Source organism: Spermophilus citellus (assembly GCF_964194105.1).
Source record: "Spermophilus citellus genome assembly, chromosome: 3".
Classification (NCBI taxonomy): Eukaryota; Metazoa; Chordata; class Mammalia; order Rodentia; family Sciuridae; genus Spermophilus; species Spermophilus citellus.
In genome coordinates, this window is record NC_138184.1 from 10,336,493 (window position 1) to 10,350,187 (window position 13,695).

Below are 13,695 nucleotides of genomic sequence, written 5' to 3' on the forward strand. Positions count from 1 at the left end.
TTTAGTTCTCGGCGGACACAACATCTTTGTTGGTATGTGGTGCTGAGGATCGAACCCGGGCCGCACGCATGCCAGGCGAGCGCGCTACCGCTTGAGCCACATCCCCAGCCCAATACAAAGACTCTTGAGCGTAACCTGACCTGAACTTCTTAGGAGTCCCCAGAGGACACCCAGACCCCCTCCAGACACTCCCAGACATGCTGCCTGCCCCCCCCCCCCAGTGAGGCACTGGGACCAGAAACATTCCCCCTCAGGAACATTCACACGTAGACACACACGCTCTGTGCCCGCTCACAGGGGCTCAGTGGGCACAGCACAGGGCCCTCCAACAGCCAGCCCTGCCTGAACATATGTGTATGCATACACACACACACACACACACACACACACACCCCAGGCACCCATGGCCTCTGAAAGACAATGCACAGCTGAGCATTGCCACAGCTTCTTGGCCTAGGAGGGTGAGATGGCGCCGGCTGCACCTGGTGGCAGAAGGGTTCTGTCTCGACAGGAGCTGCCTGGGGGCTGCAGGCACCTCCCTACCCACCCTGGGGGGTACTCCGGGTCCTCAGCACCAACCTCTTGCATTATTTCTTTCTGCTCTGGAAATGAAGAGTCAGGGGCCTGCCAGAGGGGCTGGGGCCTCAGCATTGTGTGTGTGTGTGTGTGTGTGTGTGTGTCCATGTACCTGAGGCCCGATGCCCATATTTGCCCCTGAGGGCTGGGCTGTGTGTCTCTTGCTGGATATGCAGAGTTGGGGATGGAGCCCAGGGCCTGTGCCTTGCTCTCTACCACTGAGCCGCACCCCAGCCCTCTCCTGCTGTGTCTGTGTATGACCTTGATCAGGGCTACATGCAAGTGGTGGGGGCATGTGGAGGGTCTGAGGTCTGTGTATGACACCTGCGTGTATGGCCGGGTGATCCTCTTAGGGGTCTGCCCGCTGAGTGGGTATCAGAAACTGTTGGACACGGTGCAGAGGCCTAGAGGTACATTTGGGCAACACTGTGTGTGGTGTGTATGTCCCTGTGTTGTGTTACATTGTATCAGTGACACTTTGTATCTCTCTGCATTGTTTGGCTTGTACCTCCAGGTAGCAAATGGTGTGTGTTGGTGTGACAATGTGTTCATCCTTTTCTCAGTGTCATTCTGTGTTGGGGTGTATTGCCACAACTGCCAATGTATTTTAGCTTGGTGTGTAGAAGTTTTGGGACAGGGTGTGGTTGTGGGATCATACATGTGTCAGTGCTCTGCAGGAACATTTTTCAGGATGTGTACATGTGCTGGTATGTACTTGGTGTCAGCGTGCACCGGTGTGCTTAGCGTGTGCCAGTGCGTATCTGTGAGGCCCACGGAGGTGCATCGGTGAGTCTGTGTCTCTGCGGGTGCTTCCTCTTCGGAATGCCTGTGTGGGTACCATCATATGATCGGCCTGTGTGTCAGCGTGTGGGTCTGGGTGTGGGTATCACGGCTTGCCGGGTCTATGTCTGTGTCTATGCCGGGTGTGCGTTGGTGTCTGTGCTTTGTTGCTACATGAGGAAAGGGTGGCCACATGCGTTCTGTACGTGACATGTGTGTCCGGGTCCGAGCCCCGCTACGTGTCAGCGTGTGTCTGCGCTGGAACGCTGGCCAGCACGTGTCGAGGTGGCCGCGTCGGTGTGCGCCCCCGCGTGTGTGTGCGTGCGTGTGTGTGCATGTGTGCATGTGTGCGTGTGTGCGTGTGTGCGCGCCGGCCGCCCGCCGCTCCCCCGCCCCGCCCGCCCCTCCCCGCGCCCCTCCTCCCGCCCGCGCCGCCCGCCCGCTCCCTCTCCCCGGAGTGCGCCGCTTCCAAACTTTGTCTAAACTTTCACTTTCACAGCGCGGCGGTGGCGGCGGCGGCGGCGGCGGCGGCGGGCGAGGGTGACCGGCCGAGCGGCGGCGGCATGGAGTAGACGCGCGGCGACAGCGGCGGCGGCGGCTGCGGCGGCGGCGGACGCGAGAGGCAGCGGCGAGCGCGGCGGCGGCGGCGGCCCCGGAGCCCGCGGGGCCGAGCCTGCAAGCGGCGAGCGCGGAGCGGCGCCGGCCGAGCGCGGGGCCGAGGGCCGGGCGGGCGCAGCGCGGCGGAGGCCGGAGCAGCCGAGCCGGAGCCGGAGCCCGAGCGCGACCGCCGCCTGCCGGGCCTCCCCTCGCCGCGGCCGGCCGCCGCGCTCCCGCCCGGGCGCCCAGCTATGTACTCCCCGTACTGCCTCACCCAGGTACCGGCCTCCGCCCCCGCGCGACCGGGGGAGGGAGCGGGCGCGGGAGGCCGGCGGGCGGCGCGGGCGGGCGGGCGGAGGGGGCGCGCGGCGGCCAGCGGGAGTGAGCCCGCGGGCGCTGAGGGGTGCAAGTCGTGCCGCCGGGAATCCGGACACGCGTGTGGGAGTCACCGCGCGCGTGCGACCCTGGCCACCCGGAGGACTCCTGTTGGGGACTTCGTTGGTGACCCGCTGCGTGCGTGGCGCTGTCCCTGGGGCACAGGGCGGGAGTGCGTGAGAGTGTGCGCGCGCGTTCTACTGGGGTGCGGTGGGCAGAGGGACTCCAGCCGACCTGTGGGGTGACTGTGGCGCGCACCGGGGCAGCGTGGCCTCTGGCAGTGTTTGCAAGGGTGACAGAGTGGCCGGAGGGTGGTCCCGAGGACACAGAGAGGACCTTGGGTCTGCCGATCTCCCTGGGGCGGGCGCAGCGGTTCCCAACGGTGGCAGTGTCTGGGGTGTTTGGCGGCTGCCTCTGCGTGCCGCTGGGGTGCCCCGGGCGGGCCGAACTGCCCGGGCGTCTCCCCAAAGTCTTTGTTCAGGCCTCACATGGGAGCGGGGCTAAGAAAATGGCGGGGCTCCCAAATTTCGGAGGGGCAGAGGAGGGGAGGGAGGAACGGGCGTACTGCCAGCTGGGGCCGTGCCTCTCCACCGACCCTGGACGTCGCAGCCGCGCCCCCCCAAAAAAAAAACTTTCCTTGGTGCAAACTTTTCGGTATCAGCGACCTGGGCTGCTGCGGAGTGGACCTGGCGGCACCCTGGGAATCCCGTCCCGCCACTCGGAGGCTGGAGGGGCGGGAGGCAGCGGTGGACACAGACCGCTGTGTTGCGACCACACCGTCGGGTCAGCCTCGGGTACAACAGCGCCGACCTTGGCGCGCTGGGAGAGCGAGTCCCGCCTCCAGCGAAGTTCTCTGTGCGGCTGAGGCAGAGACAGAGGCCTGAATCATGCTCATCCTGCTGTCCCACTCTCCCTGGGCCGTAGCATAAGGCTCTGAGCAGGCACAAAATACTATAGTGGCCCCAACAGCACTGCCTGCAGGGCCAGGCCACTGGCAGGTAACACAGATTCGGCAAAGGGGACACCTGGGGTTGCCTAGACCTGCTTACTGGCCAGGCCTGTCTGTGGCAATTCTCTAGGCCTGGGGCTCCAATTGTCCCCTCTGTCCAGCTTGAGCCCTGCCAGCGTGCCCACAGTTTATAGTGGATGTCCAGATGGATGTGGCCAGTGACTGTGCCTGGGGTGTGCCAGGAGGTTTTGAAGGGGCAGGAGGGCACATTCAGGTGGGTGTGAATCGAGGCCTGCTTGTGCTCTTGTATGCACAGGTGCAAGTTTGTGTGTGTGTGTGAGAGAGTTAATCTAGAGCCTGCGTGCGGCCCTGTGTGCTGGCTGAGATCAGGCCTGCGTGGCATAGACATGTATGACCCAGACAGCGGGTTTTCCTATACAAGGCGGGTCTGAGTCTAAGTGAGTGTGGGCAGGGGTGCACATGTGTGCTTATGTCTCACTGTGTGTGTGCAGGTGTGAGCAGGCACTCTGACTGCCTTGGTCATGTGGGAGACCCCTACATCTGTGCCTCCAACTCTACCGCTGGCCGTTGTATGTTGGATCACCCACATGAGGCCTTTGCCTAGCCAACTGGGTCTGCGCTGTGGCTGCTTTTCGGTTGACACTTCGCTGGCCTGTGTGACTGGAGTTTGAGGCCTGGTGGGACCAAGACCCCAGGCTCAAGCAGCCCCTTGTCCACCAGGCTGCCAGTCCTGCTCCCAATCCAAGCATGCCCGACATCTGGGCCTGCTCCCCACCCCCACCCCATGGCCTGGCTGAGACACCCACCCTTCGGATTTCACAGCACCTCAGGAGAGAAAATGCCAGCTGATTCACTGGTGACAAGACTAGGAAGGGACTGGGTGGCCCCAGACTCAGGGTGATGGCCGCGCTTGGCTCTGTGATACTCCAGAAGGGAGTATGGGCTTAGTTCTGTGTGAGCTGCAGCCCGAGTGTGCCAGCCTGGCTGGGAGGGGAGTGGGCATGGTATCACCAGGCTGCCAGCCCTACATGGTGGGCAGGGAAACCCCTCGGCTCTGGGCAGGCTGTCCGCTGGTCAGCAGGGTCTGGCTGCCCCTCCCCGCAGCCACAACTCTGTTTTTACAAATCTTTCTGCTTCCATAGTTTGCCCTGCCGGTCTCTGCTTTCCTGATGGTCTCTGTCGTTGGCTGTCTTTTTCCCTGTCTCTGCTCCTTTTCTGTCTCTCTTTCTCCATCTCTGTCCTCCTGAATTTGACTATCCTTGTCTCTGGTCTGGACCCATCTCGGCCTCCCCCGCGGCCCCCTGAGTCTCAGACTCTTCTGTCTCTCTCCAGCCTCTCTCTGGCCTCTCTCTCTCTCTTTCCCCCTTTCCTTTTTTTCAAACCAGAATTGGCTTCGATTTTAAAGTCAATAAATGATTGAGCAGGAACGAGCTTGGAGCAGCGGGGCCCTGGCGGGGAAAGGCACTGTGGGTGAGGGGGAAGGGTGGCGGGGGTGGGGGGCGGAAATCTCCTTCTAGAAAAAGCATCAAAATCCAGGGCGGCCAGGCAGGGCAGTTGCTGGAGATGCTGAAGCCCACTTCAGACACAGGCCCAAGTCCCAGGCAGAGACAGGGGGTGGAGGTAGACACAGGGGACCCCACAACAAACAGAGAGACATGCGCTGAGATGTGGACACACACATGCTACTCTACCACCAAGGTGGGGATATAAGCATTTTGGTCACACTGGCATGCAGACGCATGACCATTGACAGGCATACAGATCAGGAAAATGTGGACGTGTGTTCAGCATGTACGTGTAAACACATGTGAACCCCTCAAGATGGGACCCATGTATCGATGTCGGCTCAGAGACGTGGAATACCTCCCAGACCCATGGCCATGGAGACGCATATGGATTCAGAAAACTGTAGACCTGTGCTCACAAGCACCCTCAACACACTCATAATGTGCCCGTGCTTGTGCGTGCACACACACACACACCCCTCAAGGCGGGACATGAACATGGGCATCATTTCACGGAGACAGTGATACCTCCCAGACCGGTGGAGCCCTCAGTACACACTCGGTGGAGTGTGTTCATCCCACACACTCACAGATCCCAGGTTGGAGTGATGCCGGGTGTACACCTTTTACACGGAGAGAAGAGGCTGTTGGTTCACCCGGGTGTGCGCACACATACCTTCTCAAACACAGAGATACATACTGATGCGTGCGCCCCCCTCCTGGCCACGGGGTTGCACATACAACATGCAGACACTTGCGAACACAAAGACATCCATGGGCATGCGCAGATACACTCACCCTCAGACACACACCTACGCCGATAGTCCCTGCCTCCAGAGCCGCAGAATGTCCCTGCACCTTTGTTTCTGCGCAGTATCTCACACACTCCTATGGGGGGGCCCTGCCCCCTGGCCCCCTTGCTCTGATCCTCTGGGTCACTATGGCCATGTCTCTGTCCTTGCGAAGTGTTGGCTCTCTGTCCCTGTACTAACCTGGTGCTTTTTTTTTCACCCCACCCCTACTAGGTCCTGGGGATTGCACCAGGGGCAGTCTACCACTGACCTTCCTCCCCAACCCTTTTCACTTTTTTTGTTGCCCAGGCTGGCCTTGAGCTTGTGCTCCTCCTGCCCCAGCCTACGGAGTTGGGGAATACAGACGGGTGCTATCCTACCTGGCTCTGGGACTTGCTTTTCATAGCGTATTCTCTCTTTGGCTCTAGCCCAGCACACATGTCCCACCCCACCAGTGGACATACAAGAGGCCTGGGGAAGGTCACTGCTGGGGCTGGACAGGGGCTGTATGAGATGTTCTAGTGCGGGGCCAGGCCAAGTTCAGAGCCGAGACTCTGCTGGGTCAATGCGGCAGGGGGAATACGGTGCTCTGGGAACTGGAGCCAGGGGTCCTGCCCAGCCATGAGAGTCTTGTGTAAGCCCAAGAGCTTCCAGACAGAGGCTGTGGGAAGAGGGGTCAAGGGCTAGGCTTTGCCATAGTTCAGCACCCAGTTTCAGCTTTGGCTCTGCATCTCTTAATCCTGTGATTCGAAGTGCAGGGTTTTTCCGGTCTATAAAATGGGCATGACAGTGTGTATCTATCTCTCTTGGGCTGTGAGGAGGCTCAGCATGATACTTGGCATGTAGCAGATGTTCCAGAAATGCACCTGTTCTCGATTGGGTGGTCATCCTCCTGGACCCATCTATCTGAAAGAAGGATGCTTCTGAGCGGTGGACGACAGGGTCAGGCACCTCCCCACCATGGAAATCTAGTGGACTTCCTGGAGGAAGGAGCAAGAGAAGAATTTGGGGGGCTAGCTCTTGGTCCAGCTCTTTCCTCTTGCATGGAGTCCTATAGGCCAAGCACAGGGAAGCAGGGCTTCAAGGTAGGAAGGGATGATGACGAGGGTGAGGAGGGGGGACAGCCTGCACTGTCTTAGGGGGACCTGACACCCTCCTTCGTGGGCTCTGAGCACCAGTAAAGAGAAATGTGTACAAATGCACGTCCCAGAGGGAGTGAGACAAAGAGCTCAGAGACTTGGTGCATCTCGATGGCAACCTCAGGGATATCCCCACAGCTCCAGAGCTGTTTCTACATCTGCGCTTGGGTGTTGTCACTTGGACCCAACTGTGGGGCAGGATTTGGCTAGATCAGGTGGGCATTGCAAGTGGGTGGCAAGCTGACGCCATAGCTGTTGGCACAATCTCCCTGTGGTCACTGTCTGACTGCTGGCCTATGCATGTAACCCGCTGGGAACCTGGCCTTGCGGTCTGCTTGGGTCTTGTCCCCAGATCTCAAAGTGGGAATTTGGGGTCTTGTAGCTTTTGTCCTCTAGCTGGACCAAGGGAGGCAGGGGAGGCTGATACCTGTCATTTTCTCTGACATGGTGCTGTGGACAGGGCTCCTGTCTCCCCGGAGCCCTGGATGTGGGGACCTGGGAGGTGAGAGTGGCTCTCAGAGGTGCTGGGGTTCTTCTAGGTCTGTGGGAATTGATCAATGCCCCCTCAGGGCCACCATTTTCCTGTGGATGTCTGTATGGCCAAGTGTCTGTGGGGTCCTTTTCACATATCTGAGTATCTGTCCCTGGGTGCTATCTGCACGTGACTCTGAGGACCATCACACTTTCCCTCTCTTGTGTATTTGGTGACATTGCAGTGGTCGGGGGTGGGGCGTGATATCAGGCATGTCCTTGTGCTTGACATGGTCTTTGTGTCATGGTGCTGCCTGGGCAGTCCATGGGGATTGGTATTGGTGTAGCTGTCACCGTCTCCATCTTTGATTATCTGCTTCCCATGGAAATGACCATGTCACCGCACAGTGTGTCCTATGTACAGCAGTAAGACCGAGTGTGTTACCCTGGCGGACCAGAGCTTACGCCTCCACGTGTGCGCGAGCCTGTACCCGTCAACCCAAATCCACATACATGCCCATGCGGTCTCCGGGTGTCACCCCGGCTGTGTTGTTGTGCATCATGGGCTTGTCCCTGTGACTCTCATTGTGTTCCTGGCCACATGGTCCCTTCTCCCTGGCATTCCTGTCCTCTCGACATGGTGCACGATGCCCACTATGGCGGCTGGGTGAGTGGCTGCCAGCAAGCTGGCCGCTTGGTCCCTTCCCATGAGGCTGCACGCGGTGGTGGCCTGCTGTGGGCCCCGCCCGCAGCCCTGGCCCGGCATGGACAGAAGCCTGTTGTGCAGCGAGGTGCGGGTGTGTGTTTGGGCCGCCCACAGGCCTCCCTCTGTCTGCCCAGTGCACATTGATCTTGGCTTCTGCCTGTGGCCGCCCTGGCCTGGCCAGCTGGGTGTCCGGCTGTCTCTGAGGGCCTGAGCCTGCTGTCCCTGCCGTTCCCGCCACCCCCACAGCCAGGCCTGCCCCAGGTCCCTGCCCCGGAGCCACTCGCAGGCCCTCTGAGGCTCCGAGGGCGCGGATTTGGAAACTGAGGCCCCCCTTCCTTCCCCCTTCCTCTCCCTCTCCTCCCTCTCTCCTCCCTCCCCCTCCGGCTCCCTCTCTCCCTCTCTCTCCTCCTGCCAAACGCGTCTTGGCTCTGTCTGAATATCTCTCCTCCTCGATTTTTGGCTCCAGCTCTGGGCGCGCTCACTAAAGGAAGAAGGGCTAGCTCCCCGCCCCCACCCTTCCTCACCGCCTCCCCCTTCCCGAGGAGCCCCTCTGAGGGCGGGAGTGGCCTCATATAGTGGCCTGAGCCCCCCAAGTGGGCTTGGCCAGGGGGGGGGCACAGGCCTGGTTGGGGAGGGGCAGGGTAGATTGGGCCTGGCAGCCCCAGGCGGGCAGTGGGCAGGGTAACTGTGCTGCCCGGCTGGGCGGGCAGGCGGGGAGGGGTCGGGGCATGGAGCTGGGGTGTCTGGCTTCTGGTGGGGCTGGCAGGCCTCTGTGAGGCGCAGCTGTGCCCAGAACTCCGAGTTGCGTTTGCCACCACTACCAATGTGGCTGCGCCAGCCAGCGAGGGGAGGCGAGTTGCGGGCACTGCGGCGCTCCGCAGCCAATCAGAAGCCGGGGTTGCACTGGGGAGCTCTCCCCCTACTGGGCCCCACCCTGAGGGGAGCTGGGGGTGGTGGCCAGCAGCAGGCAAGGGGCAGCGCCTACCACCACCATCGAGGACCCTGCCCCCGCCGCTAAAACTCAGTGCCAGCCTTCCAGGCACAGAGCAGGCAAGACCAGGGGTCTATCCGTCCCCACCTGAATTTGTGTGAGCTAAGCTGGAGGAAGGGACTGCTCATAGGTGCACCGGTGCCCCCCGCCACCCACAGCCAGGCCTTAGGGATTGGGGTTGGGGGCCAAATCATCCAGGTGGTTCCGAGCAAATATGGGCTTCGTTAGTCGGATCGTCTGGTGTGTTGGGGGTTATTCTGAGTCCATTTCACACAAAGTCACACATCCTCACTGGCACATGTGGGCACAAAGAATCCTGCTGCCATACACTGGCATTCTGTGCCTCCCTCCCCTAGGCACACAGAGACATAGGCGTTCACACACAGAGGCTGCCCTGGACGCAGACACCTGCAGACACCTAGCCACACCAAACATTGGCACAGCATGGCACGCCCAGGGGGTTCCCCTCAGGGGTGCAGATGCATGGGACACCCAGTGACATGGCCACAGGTTAAACAGCACAGTATAGACACAGACTACCACCTTCGGTCACCCAGGAGCACACACCAAGACCGTGAGGAATACGGCACCCGTGCTCAGTGGCACATCAGACTCCAGAAAAACCCAGCCAGCACCAGGCACACAGGAACACACACGGCACACGGGCCGTGCAGCATTTGGGGCACGTGGACACACACACCTCCCAGACCCACCCAGGGTGATTTGTCCACTGGGAAATGTCTGGAGAGATTTTTGGTTGTCACACTTGGAGAGAGGACTGCCGTTGGCATCTGGGGGTAATGGAGGCCGGGAGTGCTGCTCAGCACCCCACAGTGTACAGGACGCCCCAAGGCAACGAATGATCCAGCTCAAGAGTCAGTAGTGCCAAGGTTGGAAAGCCTGCCCCGAACACACATGGGGTGATGTGGCTATGGCTGGCCCTCAACACTCGTGGCTTGCACACACACGTGCCACACTCAAATGCGAGGCTGGCTGATGTGGCGTCATGCGGTGCTGCTCACCCTCCCAGACGCAGGTATTGTCTTATATGCAGTTATCCGCACACAAACCCGGGCACAAACTGTGCAGCGTGTGCACGGTGCCACGTTACCCCAGCACGCAGCGGCAGGACTCACACCCCCACATGAGTTTGAGCCTGGTCACAACTGGCCCTGGTTGGAAACAGCATCTGAGAGATGAGACCTGCCCTCCCGCCCCTCGCCCTGCCAGCCTTTCTGACTGATTTTAAGAAGCATCCATGAACCTAGCCTCTCAGCATAGAATTTGGAGCCCTGAATCTCTGCCCTGGTTTGTAAAAGCCTGGCATGGGGGCAAGCCTGGGACTCCATATGCCCACCCCTGCCCAGGATATCACTGGCTTTCTGGACCCAGCAGCCGAGGGCCCCACCTCACTGCCCTTCGGCCATAGAGAGAAGGAAGGGGGACAAAGCTACGTTCTCAGGCTTGTCTGCCACGGGGCTGTCTCTCCAAACCTTTGACTTTTTATGTATTTATTTTTGTGGTGGTGAGGATGGAACTCAGGACTTTGTGTGTGTTAGGCAAGCGCTCTACCACCAAGCCACACCCCTAGCCCAATCCTTTGGCCTTTGATTTCCCCATTTATGACCCTGGGGAGAGAGGGAAGAAAGATGGGTGGCAGAATAGTAGTGGGAGAAAGCCTTTTGTAGGATCATAGCAAAATGAACGGTTGTCCCCCAAATCACAGCGATAGCTAGCATGTCCCATTGCTCACCATGCTAAGTGCTTCTTAGCTCACCTCCTGGAATCCTGGGCAAGGCGGGTACTGTTGATTAGGAGAGTGGAGCTGAGGGCTGGGCTCTTCTTGGGTTTGGATCCTGGCTCTGCCTCTCTCTAGCTGCGTGACATTGGGCAAATCACTCAACCTCTCTGGGCCTCATTTTGTCGTTTAGAAAACAGGGCTTGTAGTAAGGATCTGAGGAGCTGGTTTGCAGAAAATGCTTCAAAACTGTGCTTGATGTGAAGCAAATGCTTTATTTGATAGATGATAAGCCAAGAATCAGAGAAGGGAAGTCCACTGTTACAGTCAAGGTGGAATGTGGTGGGGCCTTCGTCAGTCCTTTACCACTCTCCAAAGTCTTGCCGATGGAAGAGAATTGCAGCAGGTTCTCTGGCCTTTACCTGCACACTCTCATACCGCCATTTGGAGCATCCCGCAGCTGTCAGTCCTCATCCTCTCCTTACTACTCTGACCTTCAGATCTTCTTCCAACTAGGGCTCAGAGAAAGGGTGTATGATGGTCTCACCCACTCTGAACCTACACTGGCCAGTCTTGCCCTCACCCCAACAGGACTGGACAACCTCTCCCCACACCTTGCTGGGCACCCAGCTGGAGCCCGCGTGCTGGGGGTGCAGCCGGGGGCCTGTGCATTCCTTTGACAAATATTTACCAAGCACATCCTGGGTGCCAGGCCCTGTTCTAGGCCCTAGGGGCTCGGCAGGGAGCAAACCTGGCAAAGGTGCCAGCCTTGGTGGGAGGGCAGACAGAGAATCTGATAAACAAGGGAGTGCCCTGTCCTTGAGACGGTGCTAGGTGCAGGGGGGAAAGCGCTCAGGACAGGCCCGAGGGAGGATGGGTTTAGCAGAGGGGGTCAAGGATCAGCATTGTCCCCTGTCAAATGTGGCCTGCAGGCCCCTCTCCGTCTCAGACAGGCAGTCTGGAGGTCAGGGTGTGTGGTTGAGCATGGTTGTCTCCAGCTGCTCAGAATGCAGGGCCTGTTGTGGCTTCATGATATCAAGGATGGATATCCTTGTGGGTACACCCTATGCTGCCCACCCAGGACCTGGGGACAAGATGGCTGGGATCTCTCCTGTACAGAATCCAGGCCTCGATGGGCACTGGGTATTCTCAACCCTGCCACTCTGAGCCAGGGGGTGGAGCAGGGGCAGCTGGTGGCCCAGAGTGGCACTTCCACCTGGGTCCCTTGATTTAGCTCCCCCAGGGCGGGCCCAGTTTATTTTTACCCGAGCCTGTCACCCTGGCAGTACCAGGCTGCGCCATCTTTGCAGGGTCTTGGGTACTTGCCCATAGTTTGGGGGCACACCTGGCTTTGCCTGCTGGGCCCCCAACTTTCACTGGGCTCCAGACTCCATCTCCCCTCAGAGCTCTGGGTTGAGGGCCCTAAACTGGGCGCTGATGGGGTCCATGCTGCAGGCTGACAACCACCGTGCCCAGCCTGGTGGCATTTGGTTTGGCCCCCTGCCTGTCCGCCACCCCCACCCTGCGCCTGGGCAGAGATGAGCGGCTGCCGCTGCCAGTCTCCATTTCGAAGCTTGGGGTGGGGGTGGGGGAGTGCTGTGGGCCTGTGGGCCCCCTGCCTGTCCTGTGCCACCTAGGGCTCATCCTCCCTGGGAGGGCCCCTGGCTGCCTCGCCTGCTTGCTACCCCTTTGCAGCCCGGAGCTCGGGAGGATGCCCGCCTGGCTTCCATCTTCCCGCTCCTTCCCTCCCTCTCTCCCTCTCCTGTAATGGCTCACCATTTTTGGCATCTCTTCCCCTTCCCCCTCCCATAGGCGCCAACCTCACTTCCAAACCCGCCATTGCTGGCTCTTGGGCCTTCTTTGCTGCTAAGGGCTGGGACCTGGAGATGAGGGTTTGGGGGGACCAGGCGGGAGGGCATTGGGGCCTTCTGGATGCTGTGCATGTGTCTGGAGGGCATGTGCCCTCAGCCAGCTGGCTCCACCCATGTCTTCTTTTAGCCTCAAGGTTGGCAGAGCCAGATGCGATGAAAAGTGGGGATCCTTCTGTGTCTCACAGCCCCCCGGGCCCCATGTTGCTCTCTGGGCTGCCAAGAGGCCAGTGTGGGCATCTTCACCCAAGCCCAGGGCCTGGATTAGCAAAAGACAAGTTTCATGCATGGAGTGTCCCTGTGTTCCTCTCCCAAGATCCCCCAGATCCTCGAGATTCTTGCTCCCCTTCTCCAGAGCTAGGGTGTGGGGGGAAACCAAGCCCTACATTGGGCCCTTGTGCCCCCAGAGGGGCAAGGGACTTCAGAGAAACCGGTTTACTGGCCACCCCCCCCCAAGCCCGCTGCCCGCGCCTCTCTCGGCACTAAACAAAGTTTGCTAAGTAACTTCAAATGTTATTTGAGGACGGCCTGGCCTCAACCCAAGGCGGCCCTGTGGAAACTTGTTTTTCGCTGCCGAGGCTGCAAGTATCAAAGACACACTTTCGGTGGGGGGGGTTTGCTTCGATGCCTCTTCCCCCTCCATGGCAGGGGCTGGCCCTGAAAGGACACTCAGACACATGGAGCTGACACACACAGGCCAGTGCCGACAGAGGGACCTTCACATCACCCTCGGGCTTGTGCATCAGAGACGGCAGGGGAACGGCTGTGGAACACAGCGCTCATCATGTGCACACAATATACCCACACTGCCACACCAAGGAGGCCTGGGGCATGTGTGTGTGTCTCAGGTGTGCCCCCATCCCAGGTCCCTGGATTCTCCCAGCTGGTGAAGTTTTGCCGCATTGAGGAAAGCATGGCTCTGACACTTGGACTGGTATTTTCATGACTCGGGGGCCCAAGGAATAGGTGGACAGGTGCCTCCTAGCCTCAGTTTCCCGAACCATAAAGGGAAGTTGTGGGTAGGAATGGCACAGGAGGCAAATCCCGGCTGAGCAGGACAGCACCTGGGCTGGAATCTTGGTCTGGCTGCTTTTCAGCTGTGCCTGGGTCTTCTCATCCCTCTGACTGGCTGAGTCCCTAAAGGTGGGCTTTGAGCATGGTATCCACTGATGCTCCTGCCCATCCTGA

At 59.6% G+C, this 13,695-nt stretch overlaps 1 protein-coding gene across 1 annotated transcript in view; it reads left to right on the top strand.

The window, feature by feature from the left end:
- The first annotated feature begins 1,858 nt into the window (after nucleotides 1-1,858).
- The window catches only part of LOC308644222 (nuclear factor 1 X-type), a 96,359-nt gene continuing 84,522 nt past the window's right edge, over nucleotides 1,859-13,695 (top strand). The window contains exon 1 of the mRNA XM_081285072.1: nucleotides 1,859-2,231. Within this exon, the coding sequence (XP_081141198.1) occupies nucleotides 2,205-2,231 (27 nt within the window). The 5' untranslated portion in view covers nucleotides 1,859-2,204. The remainder of the gene's footprint in view (nucleotides 2,232-13,695) is intronic.